A 21822-nucleotide genomic window follows, 5' to 3' on the forward strand; every position below is an offset into this window, starting at 1 on the left:
GCAAGAACATGTATTCTATTGGCTGCTGTCAGACTCCCATGGGTCATGTTTATCTGAATCAAATTTGGTTGAAGCCTGGAGGGTGTGGTGCAACTGAGATGAGGCAATGAAGGGGCTTGTTGTGCCATGTGGTGAGCTCTGCTGAGGGCTAATCCTAATATGTCCTGAAGGGTCATGTCTTAATCCCATCACCCCGGAGCTGAAGGTCTTTTGCCTTGTAGATAGACTGGCCCAGTCCTGCAGGGGCTATTAAGAAAAGTGGGGGCTGCTTTCCAAAAGCATGTTTCTCCTTTAGGGAAATATAATATAATCTGCCTTTTTAAATATTTCCCAAAATATTCTTCTAGGAGAAGGGTGGGTGCTAACTTTCTACAGAACTCCTTTTCCACTGCTAAATAAGGCATTTGTTAAGCGAATCATGCCCAAATGTACAACCTTTTCTGCTGTGTTTATTACGCAAATTGTTGCCGTTATTAAGTGAATTGCAGGGTTGTTAAGTGAATCACAGGGTCATTAAGTAAGTCCAGCTTTCCCATATTGACGTTGCTTGTTGCAAGCCACCTGGGAAGGTTGCAAATGGTGATCACACAATCCCTGGACACTACCACTGTCATAAATACATGCCAGTTACCAAGTGTCCAAATTTTGATCACGAGATCCTGGGGATGCTGCAGTGATCCTAAGTGTGGAAAATGGTCATACGTCACTTTTTTTTCAGTGCCATTGTCACTTAGAATGGTCACTAAATGAATGGTTGTAAGTCAAGGACTACCTGTATATAGTTTAGCATCTAAATGAAATGAACTGTAATAGACTTTCGTGATGAATTGATTGGTACTCCAATTTTGAAAGCATTGATTTTACAACTTGAGTTTTGTCATTCCTTTTCATCTATTTTTCTGAGACTGCCAATGTGTGTTTTTGTTTCCCTCTCAAGATGGCTTTTCTGTTGGTCCTTCTGGCTACACGGTGATGGAGAGAGGCGGGAGAATCCAGTGTAGATTTCGGGACCTGGAAGTGAATACCAGAGAAGCAATGTTACATGTAAAAGATTCTAAATCAGGTATAATTGATGGTTCCATTTTCTTCAGGGAACAGTTCTTTTTTCTTCTGCTCTTAGCGCTGTGCGATGCTGGGGGTCTTTCAGCAGCTACAATAATACAGGTGGTCTTTGACTTACAGCAGTTTGTTTAGTGACCGTTCAAAGTTATTCTCAGCATTCCAAATATCATGCAGAATTAAATCAGAGTCCAAGGCAGAGCTATCCTTAAAGTTCCAATTTAATAAGACAGACATGTTGGCATCGTGCTGTGGAATCCCAATTCTGGAAGTTACATCGGATTCCCACCCAGTTTAAAGTTCATGATCTTGCCCCCATACCCACAAAATCCATCACATGGTCCAATCTTCTTTTTCCACGCTGGCATCTCCACCCACCTGCTTCCGGCCAGGTGCCGAGGTGCGGAGACAAAAGATGACCTTGGCTTCTAGAAAAGAATGGCAACAACACATTCCACATTTCTACTCCTTTCTATTCCCCACTCCCAACTACTACACTAATAAAACAGCATAATGAAATGAGAGAGAGTGTGGCAGGCCAAAGATCCTAAAAGGGATATAACTGCAGGCCTGACAGGCGGCCTCTCCTCAGAAGAAAAATGTTTCCTGAAAAGAGAATAACATAAAAATTAACATAACACAATTAACCACCTCTCCCCCCGCCCAGAGGACCCTTTGGCTTATCAGGGAACTTCTTGTGGAATTGTTCTACTAACTTCTCCACTTTTAAATTCCAGCTTTTCACCCAAGTGGCTTCAGACAAAGGTTAACCCTTCCATTGTACTAAATACTGTAAGCGACTCCTATTCAGCCTGTAGTATACAATCTTTTCCACCTCAGATTGTGGTTCCCCTTCTATCACTACAGGAGGAGGGAAAGCTTGGGTGGATGGTCTTATGCTAGACCCAATTACTGGTTTCAACAAGCTACAATGAAATTCTGGGTAGACTAAGTTGAACTGGAACTGGGTTAACTATCTTCACTATTGGGAATGGACCTAGAAATTTTGGACCAAATTCCTTGCTAGGCATTCCTAATCTTATGTATTTGGTAGACACAAAAACTTGGTCCCCCACATGGAAGGGGTTTTGGAGCGAGCTGTGTTTATCAGCTTGCTTCTTGTAGGCTTGTGCCGCATCTGCTAGAGCCTTCTTCGTATTCTCTCATCCTTTCTTTAGCGTGTCCATCCATTCATTCAAAGACATGGAGGAGGGAGGTTTTCTAGGCAGCTCAGGTATGGGAACAAATTCCATGCCACTGGTAATCTGGAAAGGAGTAAATCCAGTGCTGCTGTGAACCGCATTGTTGTACGCCACTTCGGCGAAGGGTAGCAAGTCTGACCAGTTGTCTTGTTGATAGTCCACATAACACCAGATATATTTTTCCACCACCGCATTGGCTCTCTCTGCTGCGCAGTTCATGCTGGGATGAACCTCTGAGCTCAGTTCTTGTGTGGATGCAATGGATCTCAAGACCTCTCTCCAGAACTTGGCTGTCAACTGGACTCCACGGTCTGAAATGATCCTCTTGGGCAATTCGTGCAGGCGATAAATGTGTTTCACAAACATTTTCGCTAATTTCGGCAACCCTGAGCAAGTGATGAAGTGCGCCTGCTTGGAAACCAAATCAATAACTGTCCAGATTATTCTGTTCCCACTGCTGTCTGGGAGTTCCATGATGAAGTCCATTGCAACCTCTTCCCATGGTCGGTTAGGGCTGGCCACTTGTCGTAGTCCAGGGGACTTCTCCAGCAGTGGTTTCATCGTTGCATAAGTAGCACAGCTTTTTACATAATCTTCCACCTCCGATTCCATCTTTGGCCACCAAAATTGACGCCTGGCGAGGTGGAGCGTTTTTAGGAATCCAAAGTGGCCTCCTAGTTCCGCCTCATGGCTTCGCTGTAGAACTTCCAGCCTCTACCCCGTGGGGACGTACAGTTTGGACCCCTTCCAGGCTAATCCATTTTCCATCGTTAGGATTTCCTGGTTGCTGTTGAGCCACTGTTCTGTTGGGAGCGCCAATTTCATAGCTGTCATCAGCTTATCCTGGCTTCCATTACTGTCATATTGCAGTTTTCTCGACAAAATATCCCCCAACAAGGTTTTTGGTACTTGTTGGACCCCTGAGGTTTTTGTCTGCTGCAGGTGCTGCAGGTTCGGGGCTCGTGGATTCAATCATCCCTGGCTGGCCCTTTTCCTCCACCAGTGGTAGGGGCCCAAACGCAATCATCAATTTCCTACCACCGTCTTCCCACTTTATTGTAGGCTTCTACTTGTCAAGCCATGCAAGATCCAAGATTATTTTTTCCGACATCTCTGGAGCCACAATGAATCGGAGAAACTCATAGTGGCAGCCCACTCGTAACTTCACCAGTTCAGTTACTAGCGTGGCTTGGGCCCCTCCATTTAGCGTTCCATCTACCTGCTCAACCTGAATGGGACAGGCTAGAGGTCTTGTGCTTATGTCTAGTTGCTTGACAATCGACATGTTGATTAAGCATCGAGTGCAACCGGTCTCCACAACTGCTTCAACTTCCCTTTCCACCCCCGTCTCAGGTACTTGGAGGTTGACTTGGAAGACGAAGGGGCAGATGGGTGCATTCACCATTGGGTCATCTTCAGCATTTTCCTCCTCCGAGACCTCCACGTTGGTAGGACTCTTCATCACCTTAAGTTGGGGATCCTCTTCCAGAGGTTGTTGGCCCAGATGACTCTTCTGTGGTGCCATCTGGGGCTTTCTCTTTACCGCCATGGTGATTGGTACACACGTTTGTTCTTCGGCATTTTCCTCCTCCGAGGCCTCCCCCTTGGTAGGACTCTTCATCACCTTAAGTTGGGGATCCTCTTCCAGAGGTTGTTGGCCCAGATGACTCTTTTCTGGTGGCATCTGGGGCCTTCTCTTTACCGCCGTGGCTGTTGGTGCGCACGTTTGTGGCATTGAGGCTGGAGCCAAGCACTTTGATGCTTTGTGGCCAAGTTGACAGCAAAGGTGGCATTTTAATTGCCCCCACGAGGAAAGGGACCTAGTTACATCTCTAAATTTAGGAACCGCTTCATCACATTTTTCCACCATCCATTCTGTAGCTTGCCCCTTGGTAATCCCTTCTTCCATTGTTGAGAACCTTTCTCTGTAGGAAGGTTGGGCAGGAACATTTTGGGGCATTGCAGGGGAGACTGGAACTGGTGGGGAGGTCAATCCCTCGGTTGGCCACTGCCCAGTTGTCTGCCATGGTACCATCTGCTGAGGAAGAGCAGTTACCAATTGGAATCCTTTCCATCCATGACCTGGGATTAAGACCCATCCCGAGGGTGCCTGATTCACAGGTTGCAGTTCACCCAATGATGGCTGGTTAGGGGGGGTTATGTGCCAAGGGCCACACTGCTGGCTTGGAGGATTTCTGGCCCAAGGGCCACTCTGCTGGCTTGCGGGACTTTCCCATGTTGATGGTCCAGGAAGTACCCACTGGAATCTTAACCATCCATATTCTGGGAAGAAAGCCCAATTTAGTGGTGGCTGGCAAGTGAAGGATGTTTGCCAAATCCCTTCTTGCTGGCTGGGTTGAAAATCCCATCTTGCTAGGGATTCTGTCTTCAGCTCAGTTGCAGGGCATTGGCTCCTTTCAAATATCCCCGTTTGGAAGGAGTCAAAATCTCTACTCCGTGGCTCCGTGGGTTTTTTCCAAGCCTTGGCTGGGGGGAAGGAGGGGGAGTATGCACTCACGTTTAGTTGTCCGAAATAGTCCGGGATCTCCATTCATCAGACCTTCTAGCCATCTCCTAGATGCGTTGAGATTAAGCCTCTTCATTCCTGTTCTTTCCATCCCCCCACAGGCTTGGCTTCTTGCCAGCGGCAATGAATTTAAAAGCGAAACTGTTTCCCCTTTGAAGATTTGCAGAGATGCGTCTCATCTCAGCTTCTTATCTCAAAAGGCTGTCTCCCAATTGTTCGCTGATATTTTATGCTGACCAAGTGGTTCAGCGCTGGGAAAACAGCCACCCTCACCAGCCCCCCCCAGTCCCCCCCGGTGAGGGAGGGGATGCTGGTGATTTATTTTGAAGGGAGAGTTGGAATGATGTCAGCGTTCCAAATACCATGCAGAATTAAATCAGAGTCGAAGGCAAAACTATGCTTAAAGTTCCAATTTAATAAGACAGGCATGTTGGCATCGTGCTGTGGGTTTCCAACTCTGGAAGTTACATCAGAATCCCACCCAGTTAAAAGTTCATGATCTTGTCCCCACACCCCCAATCCATCACATGGTCCAATCTTCTTCCACGCTGGCGTCTACGCCCAACTGCTTCCGGTCAGGTGTGAAAGTGTGGAGACAAAAGATGACCTTGACTTCTAATAAAGAATGAAAATAATACATTCCACAATTCTACTCCTTCTATTCCCCCCCTTCCATCGACTATACTTAAAGAAACAGCATAATGAAATAAGAGAAAGCGTGGCAGGGGAAATTTCTAAAAGGAATATAAATGCAGGCCTGACACAGTGATTCATTTAACAATTGTGTCATGGAAGGTCGTAAAATGGGGCAAAATTCCCCTTACAAATGTCTCAGTTAGCAACAGAAAAGTTGGGCTCAATCAAGATCGTAAGTCGAGGACTACCTGTATTACTTATTCAGTAGTTTGACATTTTGTCTGAATTGGGGAACTAGGGTTTGGGGTCTCAGGGAAATATGCAAAATAGAAAATGTCTACCTATTAAAGGAACATTGAGGTTCGTATTTTTTTTGTTTTGCTATCCAGCTAATATTCTTGTCCATTTCAGGAACCAGTGGCATTCCTGTGAAAGTGGTTACCAATCTGTTTAGTTTAGGCTTGCCCAGGGAATGGCAGCTTTACCAGTACCACGTAACATTTAACCCAGAGCTGGAATCGAGGCGTTTACGGATAGCTCTGCTGTATAACCATGCTGAATTTCTTGGAAAAGCCAAAGTATTTGATGGAGCAATTCTGTTTCTTGCACACAAGCTTGAGAACAAGGTAATACTCTGTGTGTGTGGGTGCGTACGCAGTCTATGTATGTATGAATCAGAGGAGGGAGATAATAGTAATAGTAATATCACATAGATTTACTGTACATACCACTTCACAGTGCTTTACAGCCCTTTCTAAGCAGTTTATAGTCAGCCTATTCCTCCCAACAATCTCTGAATCCTCATTTTACCCACCTGGGAAGGATAGAAGGCTGAGTCAACCTTGAGCTGGTCAGGATCGAACTCCTGGCAGTGAATGGAGTCAGCCTGCAGTACTGCATTCTAACCATCGCGCCACCACAGTGCTTAATGCTATTTAAAGAACTTTTGTAGCTACCATAGTAGGAGAATGCGTATAGAACAAGGAACACCCACTAATATACATGGAGTCCTTGACGTACGACCAATCTACGAAACTAATCACGGAGAGAAGCAACCAAGAATTAAGGAGGAATTTCCTGACAGTTAGAACAATTAATTAATGGAACAACTTGCCTTCAGAAGTTGTGAATGCTCCAACACTAGAGGTTTTAAAGAAGATGTTGGATAACCATTTGTCTGAAGTGGTGTAGGGTTTCCTGCCTAAGCAGGGGGTTGGACTAGATGACCTCCAAGGTCCCTTCCAACTCTGTTATTCTCTTCTCTTCTGTTCTATTCTATGTTTCTTTTGTCCCGTTTCCCTTCATAATGTGCTGTGTATCATCCCGCACCTTCTTTTTCTGTTCGAGTGCTGATTTCTACAGCATTAAACAAATTCAATCAAGCTAGTTGGTTTGTTTAATGTTTAACAAATACACAGGTCATATCCTACATTGTTTTGTCATTGCAATTAATTATAAAATGGCAGAACAATTGGCTATGTTTGCCATATCTGTCGTACATTCTTTCAGAGGGCAGAGAAGCATCTAAAGGTATGACTGTTCTTGTTTGGTCCCGTAACCCATGATTTCTTTTGAATCAGCTCAATTTCAAGCCCTCGCACTGCTTATCTACCATTACTTATATTGGCACACAGCTAAGTTAAATAAGCAGACCTTTGCTTTATTTAATGGCAAGGAAAAATTCTTCTATTCATAAAAGGGTTTTTTTAAAAAAAGCTCCACAAGCTTTAATCAGAAAGCAATTACTAGGAAGAACCTGTACTTTAAAACGGTTTGCATTTGATTTCTGGCAATTGAATTTGAATGCCATATTCTCTTCCTCTTAGGTCACAGAACTGTCCTGTGAAACCCGAAGAGGCGATATGGTAAAGATAACAGTCCAATTAACTTACCAGCTTTTTGTCAGCAATCCTGTGTGTATTCAGTTCTTAAACCTCCTCTTTAAAAAGTGAGTCTTACTTTTTTTTGAGGGGGGGGGAGGTAGAGAGAAGGAAAAAGTCCCAGTTTTAGGCTAAATTCTTACTCAAGTCTCCATCATTTGAGGTTTTCAAGAAAAGATTGGACAACCATTTTGTATAAGGACTCCTGGATGGTATAAAGCTGGTATAAGGCAGTGGTGGGTTTCAATTTATTTTACTACCGGTTCGCTTGTGCGCGCGTGCACTCGTTTGTGACACTTCTGTGCATTCACAGAAGCATCTGGGTGGGTGGGCGGAGCCTCCCGCCTCTGCCACTACCAGTTTGCCTGATCTGGGGTGAACCAGCAGAAACCCACTTCTGGTATAAGGACTCCTGCTTTGGGACAGAGGGTTGGACTAGAAGACCTCCAAGGTTCCTTCTAGCCGTTTGGTTCTGTGATTCTATACCTAAAACTAGGCACAGTACAATGGAAATTGGAGTGATTTCTACTTGTGATCAAGAGATTATTTTTCATTTGAAGGTTGGAATCATAAACCCCACTTTTGAGAGATCTCTGGTACCCTTTCTGTCTTGAGTAGAGTGGTGAAGAGAAGAGAAGAGCAACTAAGATGATCAATGGCCTGAAGACTAAGAGATATCAAGAATGGCTGCAGGATTTGGGTTTGGCTAGTATAAAGAAAAGAAGAATTCAGAGTGACATAATAACAATATTCTAGGATTTGTGGGGCTTCCACAAAAAAGAGGGGGTCAATTTATTCTCTAAAGCACGGTAGGGCAGGACAAAGAACAATGGATTGAAATTAATCAAAGAGAGAAGCAACTTGGAATTAAGGAGCAATTTTCTAATAGTGAGGACAATTAACCAATGGAACAGCTTGCCTACAGAAATTGTGGACGCTCCATCACTGGATGTTTTTAAGAAGAGTCTAGAGCAGTGGTTCCCAACATGGGGCCCATGCCCCACAGGAGGGCACTTTGATTTTTAATGGGGACAATTTGAACCTTGTTTAAATCAAGTTAATGGCCTTTTAGGCTTCCTCCGTGTGAGTAGAGTTCACTTTTTGAGTAAAATAAGAATTGTCACGGGAGGCGGGGGGTCAGGATTTTAGAGATGCTTAGGTGGGGCATGGCTAAAAAAGGTTGGGAACCACTGGTCTAGAGAATCATTTAATTGAAATGGTCTAGTTCAGTGGTAGTCAACCTTTTTCTACCTACCGCCCACTAATGGATATTTCTTGATGGAAACATTTCCTTACCGCCCACCAGTTTTTGCGCAAGTGCGGAACATGAGCATATTTCTTTTTTTCAGACATGGCTTCTAAATTTGTTTCACAATTTAACAACTACTTTTATTCTTACGTTTTGACCTGCACTCCACACAGTGCTTTTTTCCCTCCTCTTTTCCCTTTTATTACAAACACCAAAAACAATGCTGTATTAGGTGCCAATTTTTATTGTGTCACCATCAAAACAAAATTCCTTTTCCTGCCTTCTTCTTCTTTACCTTTCTTATAGTATTTCACTATATCAAGGATCTCTTTTTCCCTTTTTTATTTTCTCCTTCTTCTTCCTTTACTTATTTCTTTCTTTTATTTTATAAGATAACAAAACTTAATTTATGAGCCAGACTAAACACTGTTTACTCTTCTCCTTTATTTTATCCCCTTTTCTCTATTTTTCTTCCCTTTTTTGTTAATTTTTTTTAATCTTTTCCTTTTTATGTCCTTTTTTTTTTACCTTCCTTAGGGCAATGTACAAAAGTAAGGCTGAGCTAGTTAGCCCACATTATTAACAATTCTCTCCTGCCTATAACTTTTCTCCTATTTTGCAACTGCTCTGCTCCGCTTTATTTTATAAGATAACAAAACTTATCTGCCTGTCCCTGCTATCAGTTTCCACTCCTCCCCTTCCTCTTCCCATGTGTTTGCTAGTTTGCGTGCACGCGCACGTTGGTTCATTGATGTGTGCGCTTGCGCTTGCCCACTCACTCAAAAGGAGGTTTTAACCTCCGAAATCCCTACCACCCACCTGGAATCCCAAAACCCCCACTAGTATAAGAAGTGGGACGATATACTGCATGATCAAACTTGAAGGATTTTGAGGAAGAGCTAACGTTGCGACGATATGGATGTGTGGTCTCGATGCTCTGAGACTGCAGCCAATACTTTTGCCGCTGGGTGGTCCAATTGGATGTAAACCATCCCGAAGAGATGGTGAACAGGAAGAATACGTCTTGCTGACCTCAGGGATATTGCAAAATCCCTGAAAGAAGCAAGAGAAGTTCTTCAAGCCGGCGACAAATATCCAGCCAAGGCTGACAAAGTCAGGGCGGCTTCAAAATGGAAAGAGAAAGTGTTTCCAGATGGTGAGGAACTTTTACTCTTTTAAAAAGAGACTGCCTATAAAAACTTAAAACTAATCTAAATTGGAGAACAGAAGAATCAAGCGGCAGAATTAAATTTGGAATGGTTTTGGACAGTGGTTATCTTACTTTTTAAATGCTATTTTCATGGATGGAATTTATACAAGCCTTTTGAAACGGATGGATTAAGTTTTCTTCTTCTATTTTTTCTATGGACTGAAGTTCTCCTTTTTCATTGCTGTGGGTATTTTTCTAATTCATTTAAAGATTGGACTCTTTTTTCTAATTTGAAATACAAAAGAGATACAAAAGGAAATTAGATTTTTAACAGTATTACCGCTGCTCGGAGGCTGGGAGGCTTTGTTGATTGGGGTTTGTGTATTGAAAATGGAACATTTTTTTCTCTCCACTGATTGTTTTGACTTGGCACTACAAGGTTTCACTGCTTGGCTACAGAGAATGATAAGAAGGGAAGCACACAGATGTCCCTTTGAAGTATATTTTTAATCAGAGAAAAGAGAAAACAAATATTCGTTGTGAATCTATGCTTTAATTTGGTTAATCTTCCAAGCTAGAGCAGCTGTGTTTGTTAGAATGGCACAATTTCAAAAGAAAATAGAAATATCAAGTTTGCAAAAGATACTTTCAGAAATACAGAAATTATCAGATACATATGAAAGAATAGAGAAAAAACTGGAAGATTTAGAGTATATAACAACAAAATATGATGAAGAAATTGAGGATGTTTATCAAATGCAAAATGGGGTGGTTAAAACTCAAAAAATCAAAGTGGAAAATGAATAAACCTGCTGATATTTATAGTGATTGGTTTGTCTCTGAAAATGGAAAGAATGGAATACTGAAAGAGGAATTAAATGGAGAGGAAATTTATTCCAGAGGGCAAGATACAGAAGAAGAAAAAAACCAAAGAATCTATGGATTTAAAGAGAGAAATTCTATTAGCAAAAGCATTGATAACACTGCTGACAATCAAAGATAAGCTGAATAAGGAAACAGAAAGAGGGCATCAAGATTATATGAGAGATCTTATAAGCTAGGAGTTGCTAAGAGGTCTATACAAAGCTGACCAAGAAGATGATTAGAGGATTGGCACCACAAATGGCAGAAGATATGAGACTGTTTTGCTATTGGAAAGATACAGGTTGATAGATGGAAGAAAATAATTTAAAACTAGTTAAACTTAGTCAAATTTATTGACAATACATATAGCTTAAATAAATAATTGATAATGTTACTAATGTATACGATGTGTAGTGTTATGATGAGTATAATTGGATATGAATATTGAATGGTACCCATGTAAGGAATATTAGCAATCCCTTTGGATTATACATAAAGGTTAATAATAATAGTAATAATAATAATAATAATAATAATAATAATAAAAAAGAACTACGTTAGATACAATTAAAGTTTTGTTTAATGGGGGGAATGTTATGATATAGGATATAGTCAAATAAAAGAGGGATAACAACAACGTATATATAGATATGGGTATAACATAAGGAAACTGGATGTAAACTATAAATAGGGAAAATGGAGATATGATGATGGTGATATGTATGAATATTTGAGTTAAAATACTTAAGTTAATATGAATTATGTTTGTTGACTGTGGAAAAGATGCACAAAAGTATTTTTGTAACCAACTGATACACTATCTATAGCATGTAAAGAAGGATGTTGTATTTGTTTTTAATTAAAAATTAAAAAATATTAAAAAAAACTTGCAGGATTTAAGTCAGCCTTACCAGATAGACCACACAAAGAAATCAACTCCACAAGAAGGCTGAAACAGTTTTTATGGAGAGTTGGCTCTCAGAACAGAATCTTGTTTTCATTCACCACTTCATCCAAATCACTGATAAAAATATTGAAAAGGAAATGGCCAAACCTTGAAGCAGTCGAGTTTGATGAGGAATCGTTGATGAACATTTTATTTTAAATAATTGATTAGATTGCAAAATGTGTATGTTTTAATTTATCTAGTGATGAAATGATATAATGTTTGCTGCAGTGTACTAATACAATATATATTTCTATATACTTACATTCCATACTAGGGTTTTACAAAAACTGACAATGTATCAGATTGGACGAAACTTCTACAGTCCCTCTGATCCAGTGGAAGTCCCTCAACACAAGTGAGTCGGGTAGCTCATCTTGAAACCTTTGCAGCCTAAATATTTCTGTGGCTAATTAAGTTATTTTCATCCATGAATAACTCATTATCTGTTGAGATAATTTTTTTCAGTTATCCATTAAACTGATTGACACCATTTTATCCCTATATTATTTGTAGCCTAACGTTGTAAGATAAGCTGTGTTGATGGATGAGAAGTAATCCAAAATGAATCTGAAGCTATGCAGGTAGTCCTCAACTTAGCACCACAATTGAGTCCAAACTTTATGTTGCTAAGTGAGAAATTTGTTAACTGAGTTTTGCCCCATTTTACGGCTTTTTTTGCCACCTTTATTAAGGAAATCCCTGCAGTTCTTAAATTAGTAACAGGGTTGTTAAGTGAATCTCCTTGTCACAAGGTCGCAAAAGAGGATCACACAACTCGGGGATACTGCACTATCATAAATGTGGTCAGTTGTTGAGCATCTAAATGTAAATCATGTGATCATGGGGATGCTGCAACAATCATAAGTGTGAGAACCAGCCATGTCACTTTTTTCAGTGCTGTTGCAACTTTAGACAGTCACTAAATGGACTGTTGTAAGTCGAGGACTATCTGTACTTGCAGAACATTAGCTATGGTTACTTAATCCATCGTTTAATTAATGAATATAGTTTTCTCGGCCCATAAATCACACTGAGTTGGTTCATACGATATGCTTCACTACTTAGGGCAAGGGTGTCCCAACTTTTTGGCTCGCCTGGGCCAGAATAGGTGGACAAAAATCCCACATTCAATCTAAAGTCTAAACAACTGGCTGACTGTGTGACCAACCGGAATAATAATAATATAGTCTACAAATCTTCCACCCTTCGCTTATTTATTGATTTATTTACTCGATCCCTGGATCCCTCTGTCTAATGGAGTCATAGCACATAATAAACCTACTGTATAATCATCGTAAAACCCTGCTTACAGAACAGAACAGGCAGTCATCATAAACTCAAAACAATCCAATGAGATCAAAATAAGATAGCCACCGCTACCCATGCCATCGTTTGTTGTGGTTAGTTGCGAAGCTGTGTCCAACCCATCACGACCCCATGGACAACATTCCTCCAGGCTTTCCTGTTCTCCACTATCCCCCAGAGTCCATTTAAGCTCATCCTACTGTTTCAGTGACTCCATCCAGCCACCTCGTTCTCTGTCATCCCCTTCTTCTTTTGCCCTCAGTCTTTCCCAGCATGTGGCTCTTCTCCAGTGACTCTTTCCTTCTCATTAGATGGCCAAAGTATTTGAGTTTCCCCTTCAGGATCTGGCCTTCTAAAGAGCAGTCAGGGTTGATATTTAGGACTGACTGGTTTGATCACCTTGCAGTCCAAGGGACTCACATGAGTCTTCTCTAGCACCATCGTTCAAAGGCCTCAATTCTTTGGCGCTCAGCCTTTCTTATGGTCCAACTTTCACAGCCATACATCGCAACTGGGAATCATGCCATCATACTTACCTGCAAACCCCCTGCAAAAGAGGAGCCTGGCTTCTTTCCCAACTCTGCAGCCAGAGTTACATTATAGCTCCACTCCATTAAGGAAGTAACCCCTTTTGCCACTGGGTTTGATTCTTGCCGTGCTCAAAGGAGAGAATGATGTCGATGTTAGATTTCACGACATTCTTCTTAAGGCAAATGTTGCTTCAAATTTTTTTGAGAGGCCTCTTTTCTACTTTAGAATGTTTCATCCTTAACTTTTTTTTGCTTTGTATGTGTATGGTATGCATGTATCTTCTGTTCTTTGCCAGGCTGCTTGGAGCCTGTGTAAATAGACTAATTCAAAATGTCTTTTTCCTCCCTTTTTAGGCTGACTCTCTGGCCAGGATTTGCGGTTTCTGTTGGGCACTTTGAGAACAAAGTAATGCTCTGTGCAGACGTGAGCCACAAAGTCCTTCGGAGTGAAAGTGTTTTGGAGTTCATGACTAATCTGTATAATAATTCAGAGAGGGCACGTTTTGCAGAAAACTGTGAGAAGGAATTGGTGGGGCTTATTGTTCTTACAAGGTACAATTTAACCTTATGGAAACCATGACGTCTTTTTAAGCATCAGTATCTTCAGATTCACTTAGGTTGCTAACATCAACCATTGCAGTTTTGCATTATAGATTTTAGAATTTTAGAATTTACTTACATAGGAATCCGGGGAAATACTAAGAGGGCTAATTAATACGTCCTCTTTGCCTAATTTATTTTTATTCCTTGTTTTGTACTTTTAATAATTTTTAAGTTTTTTAACATTAATAATATTCCATTGTATGCTTTGTTTTTAATTTTTTTTGTCTCCCGCCCAAAGCCAATTGATTGGATGGTGAGATTAATTGATTAATTTCTTCCTTAAGCTTATGTGTTGGTTCAGTCATAAAATTATCTCTTAAGCAGCATTCTTTCCAATCTAACAACAATCAAAATGTAATAATTCCAGACATCTGACAAATAAATAATATAATATGCAACAATTACATCAACTTTCAGTCATATATCAATCTGGTCAAATCTCATTAATTTTATTTGTTTTACTAGAATCTTAAGTTCTTTTAGCTAGACGAAGGTACTTCAATGCACACTCTAAGACCTGAAATCAAGTTTTTCTCATTGTCTTTCCTTGCATGAGCCCACTTATTGTTATTATATCTCATGTTTACATCAATCCTAATTTGGATTTGGAAAATATTTCACCCTGCGTGCAAATGATCCAGAAATTTTACTGACCACTCTAAGCTAAGAAGTAATGTTAGGAAGAAAAAAAAATTGTTTTTCTACAATTTCACATGCAGATGCTATTTTTTCCTTCTTGCTATATTTAGGACTGTATTTCTCCAGCAGTGAGGAAAAAATAAATCTTGGCTGTGTTATTTTGTTTAAGTAATACTGTTGTATCCCTTATAATGTAAACAATACTTTTATGATGCTGTTTTAGTATCTGCAAGTATAGTTCATAGTAAGAAACTGTGTAAATTTTATTTACCAAACTTATTCATAAGTATGTGACAAGTCTAATAAATAAAAATAAAAATGGGGACCATCAAATTAACAAAACATAAAACAAAATAATTATCATGCCTAATTATACTTTGTCTCTCCTGAAAAGTGGAAACATGCTTTTTTTCCCCCACAACAAATTATATTATATTATATTTCATGAGCTACCATTTTGATTTTTGTGGATGTGTAGAATTATATCAGGGTATATTAGAGAATACATAGAATATCTAGATTACTTAGATTTATTTATTTTTTACTTGGCATTTCAGGTACAATAACAAAACATATCGTATTAATGATATTGAGTGGTCTATAAAACCAACAGATACATTCCAGAAGCGTGATGGCACTCATATCACTTATGAGGATTATTACAAACAGGTAATCGAGAATCTGGATACTGCATGAAGACTCTGCTTCAATGTTTGTAAATATGGTACCCTTAATTGTATTGACTTATAATTTCTAGCATTCCCAAACTGATTACATTAGAGTTACAGTCCAACAGATCTGAAGGATGGCAGATTGACAAAAACTCTCCTTGCCTAAATAAAATAATAACAGTGAACCTTTAATATCACCAAACATCTGCTTGTTTCAGGATCTTGGGAAGGACTTGATAGGTGGATAAACATGCCAGATCCAAAAAATACTGGGTTATGCATTGCTTTGTACATAAGTGGAAACAGTTTACAGCAGGGGTGTCAAACTCAAGGCCTGTGGGGTGCTTAGATCTGGCTCACGGGGCTGCCCTGGAAACAGCGAAGGACCAGTCAACGGATCCTCTGCCAGCAAAAATGGAGTTTGGGAGGGCCGCGTGCGGTGCTCCCAAGCTCCATTTTCACTGGCAGAGGGTTGCAGGAGGCTGTCGCAGCCAGAAACGAAGCTTGGGAGCTCGTTTTTGCTGGGAGAGTTTCTCAGCCCACAGGCCCCCGACATGAGTGATGTTGAGCTGGCTACGCCCCCCAACGCCCCCCCCAGGTCAAAGACAACCCTAATGTGGCCCTCAATAAAATCGAGTTTGACACCCCAAAAATTCTGTTGTTAAGTGTTAACCTTTGTTAATGGATTTTTGCCCCATTTTACGATTTTTCTTGCCACAGTTGTTAAGTGAGTCACTGCTATTGCCAGTAACAGAGTTGTTAAGTGAATCTGGGTTCCCCGTAGACTTTGCTTGTCAGAAAGTCATAAAAGGTGATCACATGTTCTCAGGACACTGCAACCATCACAAATATGAATGAGTTGCCAAGCTTGTCTGAATTTTGATCACATGATCATGGGGACACTGCAAAGGTTATAACTGTGAAAAATGTTCATACGTCACATTTTTCAGGGCCGTTGTAACTTTGTACTGTTGTAAGTCAAGGACGAATTGTATTCAGAATTCCTAGCATCTTTTTAAAAATCTTTAATGATTCATTATTGTTTTGTTAGAATTATTTAAGTGCTATGGTCCAATCAGGTTATCATAGGATAATTTAAAGATAATTTAAAGACAGTTTCTTTAAAGCTAGTAGGCAGGTAATTTGTGAGTTCTCTTACACATTTAAAGCAACCTTGTGCATTCAGATCTTGAGTACTGCACAAACCTAGAAAAATAGCTGTAAAATATAGGAGAAAACAAATTAATTCAATATATTAAATACCTAGGAAACATATTAAGTGTTTAGGAAAACAACATGTTCTGTTAACAGTGGAAAATGACTGGACTTCAACTCCCAGAATTCCCCAGTCAGCATCCTGGCTGGCGAATTCTGGAAATTGAAATCCAGAAATTTTAAATTCGCTAAGCTTGATGAACAGTGAACTATAGCATCAGGGATTTTGAATGGAGCTGACTTGCTTTCTTCTGACCTCATATTTCCGTGAACAGCAATATGATGTAGTCTTGTCTGATCTGAATCAACCAATGCTTGTTAGCCAACTGAAGAGTAGAGGCAGCCGTTCTGATGAGCCCCGTGTGGTGCATCTCATCCCAGAACTTTGCTACATGACAGGTAAACCAATATAATTAGGCTCATCCAAATAGTGGTTAGCATTGTGACCTTGTTTTTATTAACAATGACTATGATCATGATTTATCCCTTACTGCTTGTGCTTCTGCACTGGAGACAAATTCCTTGTGTCTCCAATCACCCTTGGCTAATAAAGAATTCTATTTTATTCTATTTGGCCAATTCTGCAGTATTCGAAAATTAAGAGCAATAGCAATAGCAGTTAGACTTATATACCGCTTCATAGGGCTTTCAGCCCTCTCTAAGCAGTTTACAGAGTCAGCATATCGCCCCCACAGTCTGGGTCCTCATTTCACCCACCTCGGAAGGATGGAAGGCTGAGTCAACCTTGAGCCGGTGAGATTTTAACCGCCGAACTGCAACTAGCAGTCAGCTGAAGTGGCCTGCAGTACTGCACTCTAACCACTGCACCACCTCGGCTCTTCAAGAGATGAAGTTTCTGGTCAAATGAAAAATTGAATATAGACAAGATCCAATTCTGTGTCAGTGACACACCCAGATTTGATCTTGCAACATTATCCTGGGACATGTATATTGGCCTTCATTCATAAGAATATAGACAGATCATAAAAGAGCACAAGATCACATTTTGGTTGCTTGGCAACTGGCTCACCTTTGTGGCTGATTGCCATTCTCACAGTCATCCAATCATAGAATAGAATAGAATAGAAAAGAATAGAATAGAATAGCAGAGTTGGAAGGAACCTTGGAGGTCTTCTAGTCCAAGCCCCTGCTTAGGCAGGAAACCCTACGCCACTTCAGACAAATGTTCTTTTCTTAAAAACTTCCAGTGTTGGGGCATTCACAACTTCTGGAGGCAAGTTGTTCCACTGATTAATTGTTCTCACTATCAGGAAATTTCTCCTTAGTTCTAAGTTGCTTCTCTCCTTGATTAGTTTCCACTCATTACTCCAGAACCTGTCAGAACTGCCTGAATACCACCTCTGACCTCATAGAGCTTTACTTCACAGAGCTTTACAGCACTCTCTGAGCAGTTTATAGAGTCCTAACAATGTAATTTTTTTAGAAATTAGAATAACAGAGTTGGAAGGGATCTTGGAGATCTTCTAGTCCACCCCCTGCCTAGGCAAGAAACCCTACACCATTTCAGACAGATGGCTATCCAATCTCTTCTTTAAAACTTCAAGTGTTGAAGCATTCACAACTTCTAGAGGCAAGTTGTTCTACTAATTAATTGTTCTGTCAGGAAATGTCTCCTTAGTTGTAAGTTGCTTCTCTCCTTGGTTAGTTTCCACCCATTGCTTCTTCTTCTACCCTCAGGTGCCTTGGAGAAGAGTTTGACTCCCTCTTCTTTGTGGCAAACCCTGAGATATTGGAACACTGCCATCATGTTTCCCCTTGTCCTTCTTTTCATTAAACTAGACATACCCAGTTCCTGCAACCGTTCTTCATATGTTTTAGCCTCCAGCCCCCTAATCCTCTTTGTTGCTCTTCTCTGCACTCTTTCTAGAGTCTCCACATCTTTTTTTACATCGTAGCAACCAAAACTGAATACAGTATTCCAAGTGTGGCCTTACCAAAGCATTATAAAGTAGTATTAACACTTCACGTGATCTTGATTCTATACCTCTGTTAATGCAGCCTAAAACTGTGTTGGCTTTTTTGGCAGCTGCTGCACACTGCTGCCTCCTGTTTAAATAGTTGTCTAGTAGGACTCCAAAATCCCTCTCACAGTTATTACTATGAGCAAGGTACTACATATACTGTAACTGTGCATTTCGTTTTTCTTGCCTAAATGTAGAACTTTACTTGTGATCTTGATTTTTGATGTTTTTTTTTTGCCAGTTTCAGGCATTTAAATTCCGGTTTCTGGCCAAAAGCCCCCATAAAGTAAAATCAATTTGCTTAACAAAAGTAGTTGTAAAACCAGAACTGGTCATGTGTTGACCTGCTTAATGATTGCAATGACCTATTATTATAATTCCAAGTTCAATTACAGTCATAGGTCAAGGCCTATCTAATCCAGTATTTCACCTCTTCAGAAAAGACTTAAATCCAGCAGCTGAAGACCTATTAATATGATGGATGTAGTGGCAAAATTATATAACAAATGTCTTCTGTTTAAGCAAAGCACTGGACTATGACAAATCAGAATACTGGAGGAGCAAGTAGTTTTTAAATACAGTTACTCCACAATAAGCTGAATATTTATCTTAAACAATTTAACAGAATATTATATTGAACAGCATCACTTCAAGCTTGGTTATTTTCTTGCAGACATTTAATTACCCAAATTAGGTAACATCAACTTTAACCCCGAACAACAAATATTCTTCTTATCCCCAGCAGGATCAGGACCTTGGAGAGTTCCGTGCAGGTGACTTACAAGCCGTATTAGACCTCTGATCAAGAGAGCTGTTGTTCTAGCATCTCTCTGTGACCGTGCGAGATCTCAAATGGGCTTTGAAGAGTCAGGATTTTGCTAGAGGGACAAGTGCTTGCTGTGACTTTAGAATTAAGAGCCTGACTCATGTTTGACTGGGAAGATGCTGTGGAGGAGTCATCTGGGTCTGAGCTCTTAGATGAAGGGAGAAGATCTCAATTATGTTACAGCATGCTTGTATAGGAAACCCCCCCATAAAATTCCAAGCCAGACTGAAGGAAGGTTGTTGCAAAGCATTTTTTTGGATCGGCATCAGGAGTTTGGCTTCACCTTTATCCTCTTACATCCTCTGGCTGGGAATCCCAAAGTTGCATTTTTTTCAAAATGCAACTGGACTTTCTGGTTTTTCTTTGAAGACGTTTCGCTTCTCATCCAAGAAGCTTCTTCCGCTCTGACTGGATGGTGGGGAGTGGAGTCAGAGCGGAAGAAGCTTCCTGGATGAGAAGCAAAACGTCTTCAAAGAAAAATCAGAAAATCCAGTTGCCTCTTGAAAAAAAAAACACACCTTTGGGACAACCAAGACCTGGATGATTGAGATTCTCCATAGATACTCTGGCTAGGAAGTGACAAAAGTAGATATTGAAAGTCTGTGAAAGCTATGCTTGAACTGGGAAGGCCTCTGGGTTTGGGCTGTAATGACATGATATCTCTAGTTCTTGCTTTTCACCATTCTTATGATCCTGTGTGCCGCATACTGGTTTAGAGATTAGTAAAATAACCCGCCCCTCTTTTTGTTTTTAACTTTAGGGCTTAGCAAACAGGCAACTTCAGACTTTCGCTTGATGAGAGATCTCGCTCAACACACTCACTTGCCCCCACAGCAGAGACATCAACGGCTGTCTAGACTTGCTGACAACATTCAGAGGTATTGTTCTATCAAGATCGGTTGGTGTCACAACGTCTGACCATTATGAGCAGGCTCCATGAATTCCCAAGTTTATATATTCCATATTCCATATTTTGTCTTTTGCTCATTATATTAAGTCAGGGGTGTCAGTCTCAAGGCTCAAGGGCTGAAATCCAGCCTGAGGGGTGCTTAGATCTCGCCCGCTGAGCCATCCTGGAAACAGCGAAGGACTGGCCCATGGTGCTTCTGCTAGTGAAAATGTGGTACTCCCCGGCTCCGTTTCCACTGGCAGAGCACTTGGGCCACCACAGGCGCCCCTGACTCAAGTGATGTCGAGCTGGCCGTGCCCACCCTGGCCACACCCATCTGCCCCCCAGGATCAAACACAACCCTGATGCAACCCTCAATGAAATCAAGTTTGATATTCCTGCATTAAAGTAATTGGATATTTAAGAGGAGGCATCAAGATATCAAACAAGGTGTCTCCATTCTGATTGCAATGTGCATATCTATCTGAATGATCCCTGGCAGTGATACTTTTGACCCATTATTGATTTACAGAACAGTAGGACTCTCTTTCCAAGGCCTACTGCAGCCTCTCATTTCCCATTTATGGTCCTGGAAGGGATCCAGATGGGAAAATGGTTTAAAACTATTTTAAATAAGTATAAGAACAGGTAACATATCTTGTTTCAGGAAAGAATTATGATTTTGTCCTGCTTGAATTGACATAACGTGACAATTGATTTGGTGATTTAAAAAATCAGGACTCAATAATTGCAATTATGATGGAGCAACATCATTCATGTCTCCTGCAAAGTTAAGTCTCATTGAATTCAAGATTCAGTTCACTCAATATATACAGATTTGCTTCGTCATTGTTAACCACTAGATGGAGTTAAAGTATCATCAGTTTTCAGAAACAAGGGCTCTAGTCTGAAACACAAATGAATAGTTTCAGAGGAATTCCTTCAGTACTGAAAAATACTCTCCAGAAATGTCTTATGCTTATTATTTCTTTGTTTAATGTTATTAATTAGATATATACCAACTTTTAATTTTAAAGCTCAGCATGCATTATGAAGCCCGGGGGTGGGCTTCAAAAATTGCAGCAACGAGTTCGCTGCCTCGTTGCTGGGCGGGTGTGGGCGTGGCCTAGTTGACCTCCTGCACCACAGGGGAGGAGGACGGTTTTTGCCCTCATCAGGCTCTGGAGGCTTTCATCGAGGCTGGAATGCTGGAGACCTGTTTCCGAACTTCTGGAACCTCCAGTAGGCCCGTTTTCCCCCTCCCCGATCCTCTGCGTGGGCCCTGCATTTACCTGGCATGATGAACAGGCCATGTGGAGACTCCTGGGAGGGGAGGGGTGGGCGTGACCAGCCAGGGGTGGCATTTGGGGTTCACCAAATTAGGATGAATCCTAGCTAGAGGATCGCCCGAATCCCCAGGGACCCACCACTGGTCCTTCCTATTTATTTTTACCTAAACAGCTCATCCAGAATGGCTGGTTGGGTTGAAAGAAAGACTACCTCAAAGTTACTCTGAGAACTTCCATGGTTGACAATGAAGCCAGACCTGTGCTGGACATTATGATGAACAGTTCCTAAATTTCTGTAAATACTGGGATTTCTTCTAGCTGCCATTTTCTCTAAGATAAACTAGGATTGGGCCACAG

General features: G+C 40.8%; 1 protein-coding gene across 1 annotated transcript in view; it reads left to right on the forward strand.

The window, feature by feature from the left end:
* Window positions 1-418: 418 nt before the first annotated feature.
* Window positions 419-21822, forward strand: part of PIWIL4 (piwi like RNA-mediated gene silencing 4) — a 35471-nt gene continuing 14067 nt past the window's right edge. The window contains exons 1-9 of the mRNA XM_032219721.1: window positions 419-428; window positions 938-1063; window positions 5836-6050; window positions 7251-7372; window positions 11791-11871; window positions 13706-13903; window positions 15151-15262; window positions 16755-16878; window positions 20048-20165. Of these exons, the coding sequence (XP_032075612.1) occupies window positions 419-428; window positions 938-1063; window positions 5836-6050; window positions 7251-7372; window positions 11791-11871; window positions 13706-13903; window positions 15151-15262; window positions 16755-16878; window positions 20048-20165 (1106 nt within the window). The remainder of the gene's footprint in view (window positions 429-937; window positions 1064-5835; window positions 6051-7250; window positions 7373-11790; window positions 11872-13705; window positions 13904-15150; window positions 15263-16754; window positions 16879-20047; window positions 20166-21822) is intronic.

The sequence above is a fragment of the Thamnophis elegans genome, chromosome 6 (assembly GCF_009769535.1).
Source record: "Thamnophis elegans isolate rThaEle1 chromosome 6, rThaEle1.pri, whole genome shotgun sequence".
NCBI classification, from domain to species: Eukaryota; Metazoa; Chordata; class Lepidosauria; order Squamata; family Colubridae; genus Thamnophis; species Thamnophis elegans.